This window comes from Eucyclogobius newberryi, unplaced genomic scaffold (assembly GCF_026437365.1).
Source record: "Eucyclogobius newberryi isolate DKJ021-1_F unplaced genomic scaffold, fEucNew1.0.hap1 SCAF_14, whole genome shotgun sequence".
Classification (NCBI taxonomy): Eukaryota; Metazoa; Chordata; class Actinopteri; order Gobiiformes; family Gobiidae; genus Eucyclogobius; species Eucyclogobius newberryi.
Window position 1 is genome coordinate 32,649,926 of NW_027315768.1, and position 18,257 is coordinate 32,668,182.

Below are 18,257 nucleotides of genomic sequence, written 5' to 3' on the forward strand. Positions count from 1 at the left end.
TCCTCTAACTTCACGTCCTCTGACTTCGCGTCCTCTAACTTCACGTCCTTTAACTTTGCGTCCTCTAACTTCGCGTCCTCTAACTTCTCGTCCTCTAACTTCTCGTCCTCTAACTTTGCGTCCTCTAACTTTGCGTCCTCTAACTTCGTGTCCTCTAACTTTCCGTCCTCTAACTTCACTTTGTCTAACTTCGTGTCCTCTAACTTTGCGTCCTCTAACTTTCCGTCCTCTAACTTCACTTCGTCTAACTTCGTGTACTCTAACTTCGTGTCCTCTAATTTTGCGTCCTCTAACTTCGCGTCCTCTAACTCTGCGTCCTCTAACTTCACGTCCCCTAACTTCACGTCCTCTAACTTCTCGTCCTCTAACTTCGCGTTGTGTAACTTCCCGTCCTCTAACTTCCCGTCCTCTAACTTCACGTCCTCTAACTTCACATCGTCTAACTTCACGTCCTCTAACTTCCCGTTATCTAACTACACGTCCTCTAACTTCACGTCCTCTAACTTCACGTCCTCTAATTTTCCGTCCTCTAACTTCCTGTCCTCTAACTTTGCGTCCTCTGACTTCACATCCTCTGACTGCGCGTCCTCTAACTTCTCGTCCTCTAACTTTGCGTCCTCTAACTTTGCGTCCTCTAACTTTGCGTCCACTAACTTCGTGTCCTCTAACTTTCCGTCCTTTAACTTCACTTCGTCTAACTTCGTGTCCTCTAACTTTGCGTCCTCTAACTTTGCGTCCTCTAACTTCACTTCGTCTAACTTCGCGTCCTCTAACTTTGCGTTCTCTAACTTCGCGTCCTCTAACTTTGCGTTGTGTAACTTCCCGTCCTCTAACTTCCCGTTCTGTAACTTCACGTTCTCTAACTTCACGTCCTCTAACTTCTCGTCCTCTAACTTCACATCGTCTAACTTCTCGTCCTCTAACTTCACATCGTCTAACTTCACATCCTCTAACTTCACATCCTCTAACTTCACGTCCTCTAACTTCACGTCCTCTAACTAACTTCCCGTCCTCTAACTTCACATCGTCTAACTTCCCGTCCTCTAACTTCCCGTCCTCTAACTTCTCGTCCTCTAACTTCACATCGTCTAACTTTACGTCCTCTAACTTCACGTCCTCTAACTTCACGTCCTCTAACTTCCCGTCCTCTAACTTCACATCGTCTAACTTCACGTCCTCTAACTTCCCGTTCTCTAACTTCACATCCTCTAACTTCACGTCCTCTAACTTCACGTCCTCTAACTTCCCGTTCTCTAACTTCACATCCTCTAACTTCACATCCTCTAACTTCACGTCCTCTAACTTCACGTCCTCTAACTTCACGTCCTCTAACTTCACGTCCTCTAATTTCCCGTCCTCTAACTCCGCGTCCTCTAACTTTGCGTCCGTTCAAACCTTTTAAAATATGAATATCATTTGAAGGCCTGTTCCTTTGCGGCGGTTCCGTCTCTGGTTTCGTCGTTCCCACGCCGACGAAACCAGACTCGATCGTTGTCGACTGCTTTCGAGTCTGTAATTTACAACATAATCATAGTTCGCTTTTGTACAAAAAGCCGAGACAGGACGTTTTCACATGCGCCGCTGTAGTAAACATCTCAGAGCAAAGTATAGTCCTGCCTGGACCTTTGTGTTGTCTTTTGAGCTGCAGAGTACCAGATTACCGTATTTTACAGACTATAAGTCGCACCATTTTCATAGTTTTGGCCGGGGTGCAACTTATACTTATATTCATACTTATATACTTATACTCCGGAGCGACTTATATGTGATATTATTTGTTATTTTCACACTTGCAACTGCATTTCATACTCCAGTGCGACTTATATATGTTTTTTCTTCTCTATTATGCATTATGCCCACTACCAGGGGTTCGGGACACTACCAGGGGGTCACGACACTACCAGGGGTTCGGGACACTACCAGGGGGTCACGACACTACCAGGGGTTCGGGACACTACCAGGGGGTCACGACACTACCAGGGGGTCACGACACTACCAGGGGTCACAACACTACCAGGGGGTCACGACACTACTTGGGGGTCACGACACTACCAGGGGTTCGGGACACTACCAGGGGTTCGGGACACTACCAGGGGGTCACGACACTACCAGGGGTTCGGGACACTACCAGGGGGTCACGACACTACCAGGGGTTCTGGACACTACCAGGGGGTCACGACACTACCAGGGGTTCGGGACACTACCAGGGGGTCGTGAAGAAAGAGCTCGGGGTCGCAAAATCAATCAGTAATGTCATTTTAAAATGATGACATGGTGAAATTGGATCAAGAAACATAATAAACATAATAAAGTAAAAAAAATAATCACAGGCATCTTGTGATATTCTGCCTTGTTCCCGGGGTAACTGCGGTTCAGAGGGGCACGGCGGGGGCGCGGCGGGGGCACGCGGGGGCGCGGCGGGGGCTTGTGGGTAATGAGGCTGTTGACATGAGGAAGCTCAACGCTCGCGGTCTTAAAGCCGGTCCCAGATAATCCCGGTCAAACAGAGACTTGACCCTCAAGAGACAAACGTGAAACGAGTCTTCAAAGGTTTTTAGACATGAAAAGCACAAAATAACATCATATTTTCATCATGTTGTGGTACATTTGATTACAGTGTGTATTTTATTGCGTCATCTTATATATTCAGATGATATTTTATTTTAACAAAGCAGCAGGAATGTGGTAAAATGTGTCTGTAAATTGCAGAAGTATCGCAAAAAACTACAAAATTGAGCACTAAAGGGTCCAACGATCACTTTCCACTCTTGCTCGGAAGATTACGAGACGTTTCTGTCCATTTGAATTTATTAAAGTCATTTTCAACAGTTTTATTTTGATATGATTCACTTGATTTCCAGAACGACAGACTCATTATTCATATCCATCTTATCGTTAAAATCACCCGATTACTTTTCGTTCCTCTTTTTTCTCCCACAGGTCCAGACGCCGTTCTACCAACATCGCCCGGACCAACCCACGTCTGCTCCGTCCACCTTCGCCCGCCACAGCGCCCCCTACAGACACCACCCACGCCGCCACCCGCACCGCTCCGCCTCGTTCCATTCCAGTTGCCTACAGACCTCGCAGATGTCCCTGCCGTCCACCTGCGACTACCTGCACCCGGACGACGACGACGACTGGCCCGACCGCCGAGTCACGTGCAAAGACTGGACAACCAATCACTGCGGCTCACTCTTTTCACTCCCGAACAGGAGCGCGTCCCGCGGCAAGCATCGCAAAACCGCCCCCAAATCGGCCGCGACGTCTTCGCTCGTCCCGCCGTTTCGCCTGAACGTGGACGCTTTGATCGGCGCGGAGGAGACGGACGTGGACACGGGGGACAAAGTGGCGATGGATCTGTCGGTTGTTTCCGCCTACATTCAAGCGAGTCTGAGCCTGAATTCCAGGCCGGTTTCCGCGCCGCCGGAAGACGTGGTCCCGTCGAGGTCGCCCAGTATTCCCGCCGTACACGGCGCGTACAAGGCGGCGGCGGCGGGCGGCGGCAGGAGCGGAGTGAACCGGTCCAACAGTCTTCTCGTGAACGGTACTTGTAGTAGTTTTGGGTCGTTGTTGTTGGGACGAGGTCAGAGTTCAGGACGCGAGACGAGCACGACTCCTTCAGTGAGCAGCGTGTCCGTCAATCATTCTGACAGCTGCAGCGTCGAGGACGACAAGGCGGAGGAAGAGGAGGAGTTTTATATTTGAAAACACGTGTTATTAGGGAAAATGTACTTTTTTGATGTAGAACAGAGTTTCCTCGTTCGTCTGATATAATTATATATTTAAGTTTCTTTTGAACAAACCTCTGTTTTATCAAGATCCTTTTAGCCTAAAGAGTACATGACCTTTGACCTCCTGTTTGTGAGAAATCTTCCCTGAGCTCCTCCTCGTCTCGACTACTCCTCTTGGCTCCTCCTCTCGGCTCCTCCTCTCAGCTCCTCCTCTCAGCTCCTCCTCTCAGCTCCTCCTCTCGGCTCCTCCTCTCAGCTCCTCCTCTCAGCTCCTCCTCTCGGCTCCTCCTCTCAGCTCCTCCTCTCGGCTCCTCCTCTCAGCTCCTCCTCTCGGCTCCTCCTCTCAGCTCCTCCTCTCAGCTCCTCCTCCTCACGCTGCAGTTTAAATCTGGTTAAAAACCTGCCTTTTCTCTCGGGCCTTTCAAACACAAACTGAGCCAAGTCATTATGTTTTATTCACTTCATGTGTATTTTAATTATATATAATTGTATATAATTGTATGTATTATTGCACTTTGCTGTACAGCACTTTGGGCCTTTAAACTTGTGAGTGTGTTTCATAAATAAACCGTGATATTGGGTCAGACGACACATTTACCTTGAGCCTCGTGGACATGATTATATTAAGTTTATAATGTTATTTCCTGGTTGGACATGAGCACAAATACCACATATGTTGAGGTAATTCCAACCACGATATAAACCATAATCCATACATTACACAGCACAATCTGACAGTAAATATGACCTGATAACACCTTTATTTTGTCATAAAAGAGTACGTTTAAATCAGATGTGCAGATACAATAACACCCGTGACACTGGTGATCAGAACAGAGGTGCGTTCAAAAGGTAAAGTTCCTGTGCTGTTTTTAAATCCAGAAATCATCTCCAGACTCCAACATTTCTGCCTCAAATCAACAGGTCGGGCGGGGCAAGCTAGCTTTTGCTCTGTTTCCCTCGTGGCGATTCCCTCTGCTGCCAGCAGATGGAGTGCTTTACTTAAGAGCGACTTTAGAGCCCAATAACAACACAAATAAAACGTCATATATGTTGTTTTGGACCCGGCTCTAAACTGAAACAAATCGAATAAACAATTGAATGTTCTGTAAAACGATTAGTCGACAAACAAACGTTTTGGCCGACTAAGATGGAATAAGACTTAAAAAGACTTTAGTTTGAAGACAAAGCATCTTTTGTGTCGACTCACAGTTATATTTTGTCGCTCCTGCTGCAGGTAACGTATCATAAATGTACAATAAATGTGTTTTTCATATATATGTACAACAGACTTCGCAAAGTATATATATTTACACAGTTTAACAATAAAGAAGATTATGTTGCACTGTCATTTGTGTTTGTGCCTTTCATATTTACTCCTGTTGTAGTAAATGTGTAATAAATGAAATAAATAGAAATAAATCGAGTTTTCTGTGCAAAAAAACGCAAAGGTTTTGAAATATTAAAGTAGAATTGTGTTTGAATCTCACACTGAAGTTGATCCACGACAGAAACGACCAGATTTATTTACTTTTGAAATAAATTGTACTTTTCGGAATAGATTTCTGCCTCTGTACTTGTACTTCTACTTGATACTTCTTGTTTGAAGTAACAGTACTCTTACTCTAGTCAAGGTTTTGGTTCCTTTTCTCACTGTGACTAAATCAGAAACAACAAAAATGGACTTTTGCGCTTCGTTCTTTCCTTTAGACATGATTTATTCTGATTTTTGTGTTTATTTTTAAATAAATACCATTAATATTGTGTTTGTCCAAATAGATTTAAATACATGTTACGTCCTAGCGGTTTTTGCAAATACATTTTACACTTAATCAATGATTATTTGAGTCACTACTTTAATATAATTTCAATAATTTCAAAGTAAATAGTAATAGTAATAGCGGTATAATTACACTCTTTCACCTTAAATTTTTAGTGTTTTTTTCTTCAATATTCTGTTGTAGTAAAAGGTATTTTCCTGATCTAGAGCAGTTAAAGTTCCGTACTGACCCTTTAATGTGCAACTGTCCGTCTTTGATCAAATATATTCCAGAGAAAAGTGTGTGTAAAATCTGAATTGTTTTAGCCAGAACGTCCTTTGTTTCTCCTTTTTTGAATTCCGAGTTCTTTTTGACCCTGTCATTGCGTCATCGCGTTATCGTATCATCGTGTTATTGTGTCATCGCGTTATTGCGTTATTGTGTCATTGTGTTATTGTGTCATTGTGTTATTGTGTCATTGTGTTATTGTGTCATTGTGTTATTGTGTCATCGCGTTATTGCGTTATTGTGTCATTGTGTTATTGTGTCATTGTGTTATTGTGTCATTGTGTTATTGTGTCATTGCGTTATTGCGTTATTGTGTTATTGTGTCATTGTGTTATTGTGTCATTGTGTTATTGTGTCATCGTGTTATCGTGTCATTGTGTTATTGTGTCATTGTGTTATTGTGTCATTGCGTTATTGTGTCATCGTGTTATCGTGTCATTGTGTTATTGTGTTATTGTGTCATTGTGTTATTGTGTTATTGTGTTATTGTGTCATCGCGTTATTGTGTTATTGTGTCATTGCATCATTGCGTCATTGTGTTATTGTGTTATTGTGTCATTGTGTTATTGTTTTATTGTGTTATTGTGTTATTGTGTCATTGTGTTATTGTGTCATTGTGTCATTGTGTCATTGTGTCATTGCATCATTGTGTCATTGTGTCATTGTGTTATTGTGTCATTGTTTTATTGTGTTATTGTGTTATTGTGTCATTGTGTTATTGTGTCATTGTGTCATTGTGTCATTGTGTTATTGTGTCATTGCATCATTGTGTCATTGTGTCATTGTGTTATTGTGTCATTGCATCATTGTGTCATTGCGTCATTGTGTTATTGTGTCATTGCATCATTGCGTCATTGTGTTATTGTGTTATTGTGTCATTGTGTTATTGTGTCATTGTGTCATTGTGTTATTGTGTCATCGCGTCATCGTGTTATTGTGTCATTGTGTTATTGTGTCATTGCGTCATTGTTTTATTGTGTTATTGTGTTATTGTGTTATTGCGTCATTGTGTTATTGTGTTATTCTGTCATTGTGTCATTGTGTCATTGTGTTATTGTGTCATTGCATCATTGCGTCATTGTGTTATTGTGTTATTGTGTTATTGTGTCATTGTGTTATTGTGTTATTGTGTTATTGTGTCATTGTGTTATTGTGTCACCGTGTCATTGCGTCATCGTGTTATTGTGTTATTGTGTCATTGTATCATTGTGTTATTGTAGTAGAAAAAGCTTCAGTTGTTTCATCTGGACTCAGTTTGAAAAAATAGACGTTTCGACTCTCATCCAAGAGTCATTGTCAATAAAAGAATTTAGATCGAGAACTCCGATATTAATACTGTTCTGTACGGAGTTATTGTGTCATTGTGTTATTGCGTCATTGTGTCATTGCGTTATTGTGTCATTGTGTTATTGTGTCATTGTGTTATTGTGTTATTGTGTCATTGCGTCATTGCGTTATTGTGTTATTGTGTTATTGCGTTATTGTGTCATTGTGTCATTGTGTTATTGTGTTATTGTGTTATTGTGTCATTGCGTCATTGTGTTATTGTGATTGTGTCATTGCATTATTGTGTCATTGTGTTATTGTGTTATTGTGTTATTGTGTCATCGTGTCATTGTGTTATTGTGATTGTGTCATTGCGTCATTGTGTTATTGTGATTGTGTCATTGTGTTATTGTGTCATCGTGTCATTGTGTTATTGTGATTGTGTCATTGCGTCATTGTGTTATTGTGATTGTGTCATTGTGTTATTGTGTCATCGTGTCATCGCGTTATTGTGTCATTGTGTCATTGTGATTGTGTCATTGCGTTATTGTGTCATTGTGTTATTGTGTTATTGCGTTATTGTGTTATTGCGTTATTGTGTTATTGCGTTATTGTGTTATTGCGTTATTGTGTCATTGTTATTGTGTTATTGTGTTATTGCGTTATTGTGTTATTGCGTTATTGTGTCATTGTTATTGTGTTATTGTGTTATTGTGTTATTGCGTTATTGTGTTATTGTGTCATTGTGTTATTGTGTTATTGTGTCATTGCGTTATTGTGTCATTGTGTTATTGTGTCATTGTGTTATTGTGTTATTGTGTCATTGCGTCATTGCGTTATTGTGTTATTGTGTTATTGTGTTATTGTGTCATCGTGTCATTGTGTTATTGTGTTATTGTGTCATCGTGTCATTGTGTTATTGTGATTGTGTCATTGCGTTATTGTGTCATTGCGTTATTGTGTTATTGCGTTATTGTGTTATTGCGTTATTGTGTTATTGCGTTATTGTGTTATTGCGTTATTGTGTCATTGTTATTGTGTTATTGTGTTATTGTGTTATTGTGATTGTGTCATTGCGTTATTGTGTCATTGTGTTATTGTGTTATTGCGTTATTGTGTTATTGTGTTATTGCGTTATTGTGTCATTGTGTCATTGTGATTGTGTCATTGCGTTATTGTGTCATTGTGTTATTGTGTTATTGCGTTATTGTGTTATTGCGTTATTGTGTCATTGTTATTGTGTTATTGTGTTATTGCGTTATTGTGTTATTGCGTTATTGTGTCATTGTTATTGTGTTATTGTGTTATTGTGTTATTACGTTATTGTGTTATTGTGTCATTGTGTCATTGCGTTATTGTGTTATTGTGTTATTGCGTTATTGTGTCATTGTTATTGTGTTATTGTGTTATTGTGTTATTGTGTTATTGTGTCATTGTGTCATTGTGTCATTGTGTCATTGCGTCATTCCGTTATTGCGTTATTGTGTTATTGTGTAATTGTTATTGTGTTATTGCGTTATTAGGCCCGAGCGCCACAAGCTGGCGAGAGGCCTATTAATCCCGTAAGGCCGTGCGAAGCACGGCTGCGAAAGTGCACACGTTTTGCGCACGAAATCGAGCGGGAAGCGCTCGCCCACTTCCAAACACTCACTAACGCACTCCTTCACTCACGCAAGCCCCGTGCATACTAATTAGTAGTAGGAAAATGGAACATTACCGTTGTAAACGGGCGAAGGCCGTGCAAAAGTGCGCACTAAACGAGCACATTACATTTGGATGACGACCGACTCATTTGCGCTAAGTAGCTCACGAATACATTCCCCATCTCTTACATGTTCCGTGCATATAAACATCCATCCATCCATCTTCTGCCGCTTTATCCGGGGCCGGGTCGCGGGGGCAGCAGTCTGAGCAGGGACTCCCAGACCTCCTCCTCCCCAGACACTTCCTCTAACTCCTCCGGGGGGATTCCGAGGTGCTCCCAGGCCAGCCGAGAGACATAGTCTCTCCAGCGTGTCCTGGGTCTTCCCCGGGGCCTCTTCCCGGTGGGACATGCCTGAAACACCTCCCGAGGGAGGCGCCCAGGAGGCATCCGGAACAGATGCCCGAGCCACCTCAGCTGGCTCCTCTCGACGTGGAGGAGCAGCGGCTCTACTCCGAGCTCCCCCGTGTGGCCGAGCTCCTCACCTTATCTCTAAGGGAGCGCCCAGCCACACGGCGGAGGAAACTCATTTCGACCGCTTGTATCCGCAATCTTGTTCTTTTGGTCACTACCCAAAGCTCATGACCCAAAGCTCATGACCATAGGTGAGGTCAGAACGTAGACCGACCGGTAAATAGAGAGCTTTGCCTTTCGGCTCAGCTCCTTCTTCACCACAACGGTCCGATGCAGCGACTGCATCACAGCAGCCGCTGCACCGATCCGCTTGTCGATCTCACGCTCCATCCTTCCCTCACTCGTGAACAAGACCCCGAGATACTTGAACTCCTCCACTTGGGGCAAGGACACCCCACCCACCTGGAGAGGGCAAGCCACCTTTTTCCGGTCGAGAACCATGGCCTCGGATTTGGAGGTGCTGATTCTCATCCCAGCCGCTTCACACTCGGCTGCAAACCGTCCCAGTGCATGTTGCAGGTCCGGGTTTGATGGAGCCATCAGGACAACATCGTCTACAAACAGCAGAGATGAGATCCTGTGGTCCCCAAACCGGACACCCTCCGACCCCTGACTGCGCCTAGAAATTCTGTCCATAAAAATTATGAACAGAACCGGTGACAAAGGGCAGCCCTGGCGGAGTCCAACATGCACTGGGAACAGGTCTGACTTACTGCCGGCAATGCGAACACAGCTCCTGCTCCGGTCATACAGGGACCGGACAGCCCTGAGCGAAGGGCCCCGGACCCCGTACTCCCGGAGCACCCCCCAAAGGACACACCGAGGGACACGGTCGAAAGCCTTCTCCAGATCCACAAAGCACATGTGGACTGGTTGGGCAAACTCCCATGAACCCTCGAGCACCCGATGGAGGGTATAGAGCTGGTCCAGTGTTCCACGACCGGGACGAAAACCACTCTGCTCCTCCTGAATCCGAGGTTCGACTATCGGTCGGATTCTCCTCTCCAGTACCTTGGAATAGACCTTACCCGGGAGGCTGAGGAGTGTGATCCCTCTGTAGTTGGAACACACCCTCCGGTCCCCCTTCTTGAACGGAGGGACCACCACCCCGGTCTGCCAGTCCAGAGGCACGGTCCCCGACCGCCACGCGATGTTGCAGAGACGTGTCAACCAAGACAGTCCTACAACATCCAGATACTTTAGGTACTCAGGGCAGATCTCATCCACCCCCGGAGCCCTGCCACCGAGGAGTTTGCGAACAACCTCAGTGACTTCAGCTTGGGTGATGGATGAGCCAGCCTCCGAGTCCCCGGTCTCCACTTCCTCTTCGGAAGACGTGACTGAGGGATTAAGGAGATCCTCAAAGTATTCCTTCCACCGTCCGACGACATCCCCAGTCGAGGTCAGCAGGCCTCCACCCGAAACCGTAAACGGTGTTGGTGAGACACTGCTTCCCCCTCCTGAGGCGCCGGACGGTTTGCCAGAATTTCTTTGGTGTCCTCCTCCATGGCCTCCCCGAACTCCTCCCAGTCCCGGGTTTTTGCCTCTGCGACAGCACGAGCCGCGGCTCGCTTGGCCTGCCGATACCCGTCGATGACCTCCGGAGACCTACAAGCCAGAGTGGCCTGATAGGCCTCCTTCTTCAGTCTGACGGCATCCCTTACTTCCGGTGTCCACCACCGGGTTCGGGGGTTGCCGCCACGACAGGCACCGGAGACCTTGCGACCACAGCTCCGAGCAGCCGCATCAACAATGGAGGCGGAGAACATGGTCCACTCGGACTCAATGTCCCCAACCTCCCCCGGGACATGGGAGAAGCTCTCCCGGAGGTGCGAGTTGAATACCCTACTGACAGAGGGCTCCATTAGACGTTCCCAACAGACCCTCACAATGCGCTTGGGTCTGCCAAGTCTGTCCGGCTTCCTCCTCCGCCAGCGGATCCAACTCACCACCAGGTGGTGATCGGTTGACAACTCTGCCCCTCTCCGGCCTAGGGTGTCCTGGTGCCATGTGCACTGATGGACACCCTTGTGCTTGAACATGGTGTTTGTTATGGACAATCCGTGGCTAGCACAGAAGTCCAATAACTGAACACCGCTCGGGTTCAGATCGGGGAAGCCGTTCTTCCCGATCACCCCTCTCCAGGTGTCACTGTCATTGCCCACGTGGGCGTTGAAGTCCCCCAGTAGAACAACGGAGTCCCCGGTCGGTGCACTGTCCAGTACCCCTCCCAAAGACTCCAAGAAGGCCGGGTACTCTGCACTGCTGTTTGGCCCGTAGGCTGCCACAACAGTGAGAGACCTGTCCCCCACCCGAAGGCGGAGGGACGCGACCCTCTCGTTCACCGGGGTGAACTCCAACACGTGGTGGCTGAGCTGAGGGGCTATCAGCAAGCCCACATCAGCCCGCCGCCTCTCCCCGCGGGCAACACCAGAGAAGTGGAGCGTCCAGCCCCTCTCGAGGAGATGGGTTCCAGAGCCCAAACTGTGCGTGGAGGTGAGGCCGACTATATCTAGTCGGTATCGCTCAACCTCCCGCACAAGCTCACGCTCTTTCCCCCCCAGCGAGGTGACATTCCATGTCCCCAGAGTTAGTATCTGTGTCTGGAGATCTGGTCGCCGAGGCCCCTGCCGTCGACTGCCGCCCAGATCTCTCTGCACCGGCCCCGCATATAAACATGTAATGCAAAAATTGAACATTATTACTGTATAGAGGGCCAAAAACACAAAGTGGGCGGAGCCCACTCAAAATTAACGAAAGTACCCGTCAGTGACCAGGGACCCACACCATTTCAGAAAATGTATAGTTTATGATATTTGAAAAATGGGAAACATTGTTTTCGCATCGGAATATTCTTCTTCTTCTTCTTCTTCTTCTTCTTCTTCTTCTTCTTCTTCTTCTTCTTCTTCTTCTTCTTCTTCTTCTTCTCCTCCTCCTTCTTCTTCTTCTTCTCCTTCTTCTCCTTCTTCTTCTCGGGACCAACCCCCCTATTTTTCACCCAGTGAACATTGACGAAAAGTGGGTTAGGGTTATTGTGTTATTGTGTTATTGTTATTGTGTTATTGTGTTATTGTTATTGCGTTATTGTGTTATTGTGTTATTGTGTTATTGTGTTATCGTGTCATTGTGTTATTGTGATTGAGTCATTGCGTTATTGTGTCATTGTGTTATTGTGTTATTGTGTTATTGCGTTATTGTGTTATTGTGTCATTGTGTTATTGTGTTACTGTGTCATTGCGTTATTGTGTCATTGTGTTATTGTGTCATTGTATTATTGTGTTATTGTGTCATTGCGTCATTGCGTTATTGTGTTATTGTGTTATTGTGTTATTGTGTCATCGTGTCATTGTGTTATTGTGTTATTGTGTCATCGTGTCATTGTGTTATTGTGATTGTGTCATTGCGTTATTGTGTCATTGCGTTATTGTGTTATTGCGTTATTGTGTTATTGCGTTATTGTGTTATTGCGTTATTGTGTTATTGCGTTATTGTGTCATTGTTATTGTGTTATTGTGTTATTGCGTTATTGTGTTATTGCGTTATTGTGTTATTGCGTTATTGTGTCATTGTTATTGTGTTATTGTGTTATTGCGTTATTGTGTTATTGTTATTGCGTTATTGTGTTATTGTGTTATTGTGTTATTGTGTTATTGTTATTGCGTTATTGCGTTATTGCGTTATTGTGTTATTAGTTATTGTGTTATTGTGTCATTGTGTCATTGTGTTATTGTTATTGCGTTATTGTGTTATTGTTATTGTGTTATTAGTTATTGTGTTATTGTGTTATTAGTTATTGTGTTGTTAGTGTTTTAAACTGCCGCGGTTCAGATTCAAAGCAAGAATCCAGTGGTTTTCTTGAATTACAGAGCGTTTTATTTCCTCTGCTGTTTCGACCAAACAACAGTCGCTCCGGATTTCATTTGGAGACTAGAAAACTAAACGTCTCTCTGACAAATGAAGGTAAAGATAAAGAAGTAAGACATTTAAAGCATTTATATTTGTTATAAACGCTTTTTCAGTCTGATCGCTCTGAGATGAATCAGGTCGATACAAGACCAGATGTAGTGAAAAGAATAAACACATAAACGCATTATTATTTCAGGGATATAAAGAGCATTTTAAGGCAATGCTGAGGTGGCTAAACATCTTGTAAAATGCCGCCCTCTAGTGGTGCGGCCTCGAAACTGGCCTCATGGAAATACACTGACTTTGGCGTGAGTTTAAGTTTGATTTAACCTCAAACTGTCTGAGATTCTTTTCCCGTTCAATCCAATCGATCAAATATATTCTTAAGCTACAGCGAGATGTTTGTTTGAAGTCCAATCATGGGTTTGTTTGGTCTGGTTTGGTCCCAAAAAAATCCAGATTTCACGAATAAATAAACATCTTTTCACTGAAGTAAAAAACACCTCAAATGTACAAAAAAGTTCACCACAATTATTAAAAATCCAAAGCGCCGTCTTGGATTTGCATCACTGTATTTAAATGAGAGGATAAAGCACGATTCTACAGAAGGTTAAAACCAAAACACTGCACATCGTCATGGAGATGGATACAGTACGTTTGTTAAATATTATCGCCAAAAGAAGATTTCCCGGTGGAAGGTTTGTGGAGGTGTAAGTCTCAGAACCTATTTTAGTGCAATAAACACTAGTTTAGTCTATTTTTTGGTTGAAAAGTGACACGGTGGGGCTTTAATCACACAATAGTGGTACTTTCCTTTCCTAATGTCTAACTTTATAATATATTACAATTGAATACATAACTGAATGTGAAAGTAGAATAGAGCATAAAGTACAGATGCCTTACAGTACTTTTACTTTAGTACCTACCAACCAGTTTAAGATTTTAAAATTTTTGATTCACTCTTTCCTTGTCGTAAGCACAGATTTTGCCCATGGATTCTGAACTTAACTCTTGAAATATTGAGTTTGTAAAGGAGACTGGGCGTGGTTGTCACACTTTTCACTAAACAGCGCATCGCTCATCATCAATACATCTCACAAAACATATTAAAGTTACTTTCCTGGACTTATCAGAGACTAAACCAGGACTAAACGTGTGTAAAAGCTCTTTCTCTTGCATGTGTTTTCTACCTCGCCTCGGCCCTGAGCGCGCTGTGGGGTCTTCGGAGCCGCAGAGGGGGAAATCTGAACATTTGCAGTAACTTAATCAGCTCCGAGGAAGAGGTGACGTCACCGCGGACCAATCAGGTCGCAGTCTGGTTTGAGTTAAGTCTCTGTGGATCTGGAACAGGCTCAGTTTGTGGCTCCGTTTGCCCACATTTACGCTGGAAACACGGCTCGTTATCACGGAAATGTACAAGCGAGTATGACTGTTGGACACGGAGACTTTTTAAAGACAGTATCGGACAAATACAAGTGGAAATACTCTGAACTGAATAAAGTGTATTCAAGTTAAAAATCAGTTACTCTTGTTGGATCTTTTGATTTCATATTGCTGCTGTATTTGTTGTTAAATGGTCTTTTGTATGAAGTTTAGTCCAGATAATGATTATGATTATTGAACTGGGATCATTCTTTAGTCGACTGTCACACGGTCGGGCAAATGTAGACGCTGTTTGGTAATAATTTTTGAGCAATAAAAACGCTTGTGATGAACTAAAAGCACAATAAATACTGTATGTCTGAAGACCTTTGAGTTATGTAGCTTTTTAAAGTACTTTTGGATCTTAGCAGAGGTGTTTCATGTTTTACTGCTTGGATGGCATCGGTTTGCTGAGAATGTTCCGCAGTGTGAACATTGAACGTGTCCGTCTCCATGGAAACAAGCAGATGGCGCCAACAGGCCTGGGCAGAGATTTGGTGAGACCAGCTCATTCTTCCAAATATCAGGTCCAAACCCAATGTAACCAGGTGTAAACCAGGTTTAAACAAGTCTAACCAGGTATAAACCAGGTCTAAACCATGTCTAAACCAGGTCTAAAGAAGCTTAACCAGGTCTAAACCAGGTCTAAACCAGGTCTAAACCAGGTCTAAAGAAGCTTAACCAGGTCTAAACCAGGTCTAAACCAGGTCTAAACCAGGTCTAAACCAGGTCTAAAGAAGCTTAACCAGGTCTAAACCAGGTCTAAACCAGGTCTAACCAGGTCTAACCTGGGCTAATCAAGTCTAAAGAAGCTTAACCAGGTCTAAACCAGGTCTAAACCAGGTCTAAAGAAGCTTAACCAGGTCTAAACCAGGTCTAAACCAGGTCTAACCAGGTCTAACCTGGGCTAATCAAGTCTAAAGAAGCTTAACCAGGTCTAAACCAGGTCTAAACCAGGTCTAAAGAAGCTTAACCAGGTCTAAACCAGGTCTAAACCAGGTCTAAAGAAGCTTAACCAGGTCTAAACCAGGTCTAAACCAGGTCTAACCAGGTCTAACCTGGGCTAATCAAGTCTAAAGAAGCTTAACCAGGTCTAAACCAGGTCTAAACCAGGTCTAAACCAGGTCTAACCAGGTCTAACCTGGGCTAATCAAGTCTAAAGAAGCTTAACCAGGTCTAAACCAGGTCTAAAGAAGCGTAACCAGGTCTAAACCAGGTCTAAACCAGGTCTAACCAGGTCTAAAGAAGCTTAACCAGGTCTAAACCAGGTCTAAACCAGGTCTAACCAGGTCTAACCAGGTCTAACCAGGTCTAACCTGGGCTAATCAAGTCTAAAGAAGCTTAACCAGGTCTAAACCAGGACTAAACCTGGTCAAAACAAGCCTAACCAGGTCTAAACCAGGTCTAAACCAGGTCTAAACTAAGTCTAAACTATTGGAACAAAGTGGAGGTCAAAGGCCAGTCATTATCCTCAGTTATTCAGGGCTGTTCTCGTGTTTTCACTGTTAAACGTTACAATGCTTCACAAACAGACGTTGCGTGCTCCGTCTCCTCAGGGGCTTTTCCCACATCTGTGCCCAGGTGTGGAGCTCTGCCGTGGGGCTCTGCGGCTCACGTCTCCCAGGCTCTGCCGTGGGGCTCTGCCGTGGAGCTCTGCCGTGGGGCTCTGCCGTGGGGCTCTGCCGTGGGGCTCTGCCGTGGAGCTCTGCCGTGGAGCTCTGCCGTGGGGCTCTGCCGTGGGGCTCTGCCGTGGGGCTCTGCCGTGGAGCTCTGCCGTGGGGCTCTGCCGTGGAGCTCTGCCGTGGAGCTCTGCCGTGGGGCTCTGCCGTGGGGCTCTGTGGCTCACGTCGCCCAGACTCTGCCGTGGGGCTCTGCGGCTCACGTCTCCCAGGCTCTGCCGTGGAGCGCTGCCGTGGGGCTCTGCCGTGGGGCTCTGCGGCTCACGTCTCTCAGGCTCTGCCGTGGGGCTCTGCGGCTCATGTCGCCCAGGCGTGGAGCTCTGCCGTGGAGCTCTGCCGTGGAGCTCTGCCGTGGGGCTCTGCCGTGGGGCTCTGCGGCTCACGTCTCCCAGGCTCTGCCGTGGGGCTCTGTGGCTCACGTCGCCCAGACTCTGCCGTGGGGCTCTGCGGCTCACGTCTCCCAGACTCTGCCGTGGGGCTCTGTGGCTCACGTTGCCCAGACTCTGCCGTGGGGCTCTGCGGCTCACGTCGCCCAGACTCTGCCGTGGGGCTCTAAGGCTCATGTCGCCCAGGTGTGGAGCGCTGCCGTGGGGCTCTGCCGTGGGGCTCTGCAGCTCACGTCTCCCAGGCTCTGCCGTGGGGCTCTGCCGTGGAGCTCTGCTGTGGGGCTCTGCCGTGGGGCTCTGCCGTGGAGCTCTGCCGTGGGGCTCTGCCGTGGGGCTCTGCCGTGGGGCTCTGCCGTGGAGCTCTGCCGTGGGGCTCTGCCGTGGAGCTCTGCCGTGGGGCTCTGCAATGGGGCTCTGCGGCTCACGTCTCCCAGGCTCTGCCGTGGGGCTCTGCCGTGGAGCTCTGCCGTGGGGCTCTGCCGTGGAGCTCTGCCGTGGGGCTCTGCAATGGGGCTCTGCGGCTCACGTCTCCCAGGCTCTGCCGTGGGGCTCTGCCGTGGAGCTCTGCCGTGGGGCTCTGCAATGGGGCTCTGCGGCTCACGTCTCCCAGGCTCTGCCGTGGGGCTCTGCCGTGAGCCGTGGGGCTCTGCCGTGGGGCTCTGCCATGGGGCTCAGCGGGTCACGTCTCCCAGGCTCTGCCGTGGGGCTCTGCGGCTCACGTCGCCCAGGCCGTGCAGTGCCAGCTCCTCAGGCTCTAATCCCGCTCTGTACCTGGCGGTTCGTTCTGGCGACACCGGCTCCTCTCTCTCTCCGCTCTGCAGTCCCTCTAATCCTCCACACTCCAGCGCCTCGGCCTGGGAAACCCGCACCGATGTGGGCCACAACCAGCCACCGACACGTGACCCGGTGCTACGTGGAGACGGAGACGCTGCAGACGAATCTGTGGCACTTTGGGTTGTAATAAATCTCGACTTTCTGCATATATTTGTGCCATTTTCTCCTGCAGAAGCTCAAACCTGCAAGTGAAATGTGAAGGAGCTGCTGTGGTCCAACAACACTTCTGAAGGCGCTAAATCGGTTCATGCCAACGTGTGTCACAAGAATTAAACTGCCACATTGTTGCTGCGGGAAGCGACAAGTGTCATTATAAAAACACAAAATTGGTTCACAAATGTGTCGTTTTCTGCCTGAAAACGTCTCACGGGGAAACTCTAGGGTAATGAATGAAGTTAGGACTATGTCAGGGAAATGGATGAAGACTGAAGGCGTCTCATTTCTGCTGTTGTCCACAATAAAAACTATAATCCAATGGAATGAGTCGACACTTCCTCCTGTAGTTGTTCTCCTGACCTCTGGTAGAGCCTGTGAAAGTGTCCCTGTGAGGTCAGAGGTCGGCCTGAATGGAGAGCCCGGGGACAGGTTCCACAGTGTAAGGATTAAGTTACTGCCGAGCGGCGAAAGGCGCAGGCGTCGCCGCGGACGACGCCGCAGGTCCAAACAAACAACAAGGTCCGAGTCTGAGCCCTTCATTGGATGAATGTGAGCGTGAGCGCGTCAGGTTTAAAGTTTATCAGAAGAAAATGTGTGCGAAAAGAAGAAGCTGTTACTTATGTTTCTTATGTACAGCTGCAAGAAAAAGTACTAATCCTGTAAAAGTGTAGTACTTTAAGAGTGACAAATACAAGTAATTCACACAGATC

General features: G+C 46.2%; 1 protein-coding gene across 1 annotated transcript in view; it reads left to right on the forward strand.

Moving 5' to 3' along the window:
* LOC140359973 (protein FAM124A) overlaps window positions 1–3,708 on the forward strand; it is a 30,887-nt gene extending 27,179 nt beyond the window's left edge. Inside the window, exon 4 of the mRNA XM_072445258.1 lies at window positions 2,941–3,708. Coding sequence (XP_072301359.1) covers window positions 2,941–3,708 — 768 coding nt within the window. The remainder of the gene's footprint in view (window positions 1–2,940) is intronic.
* Window positions 3,709–18,257: the final 14,549 nt, after the last annotated feature.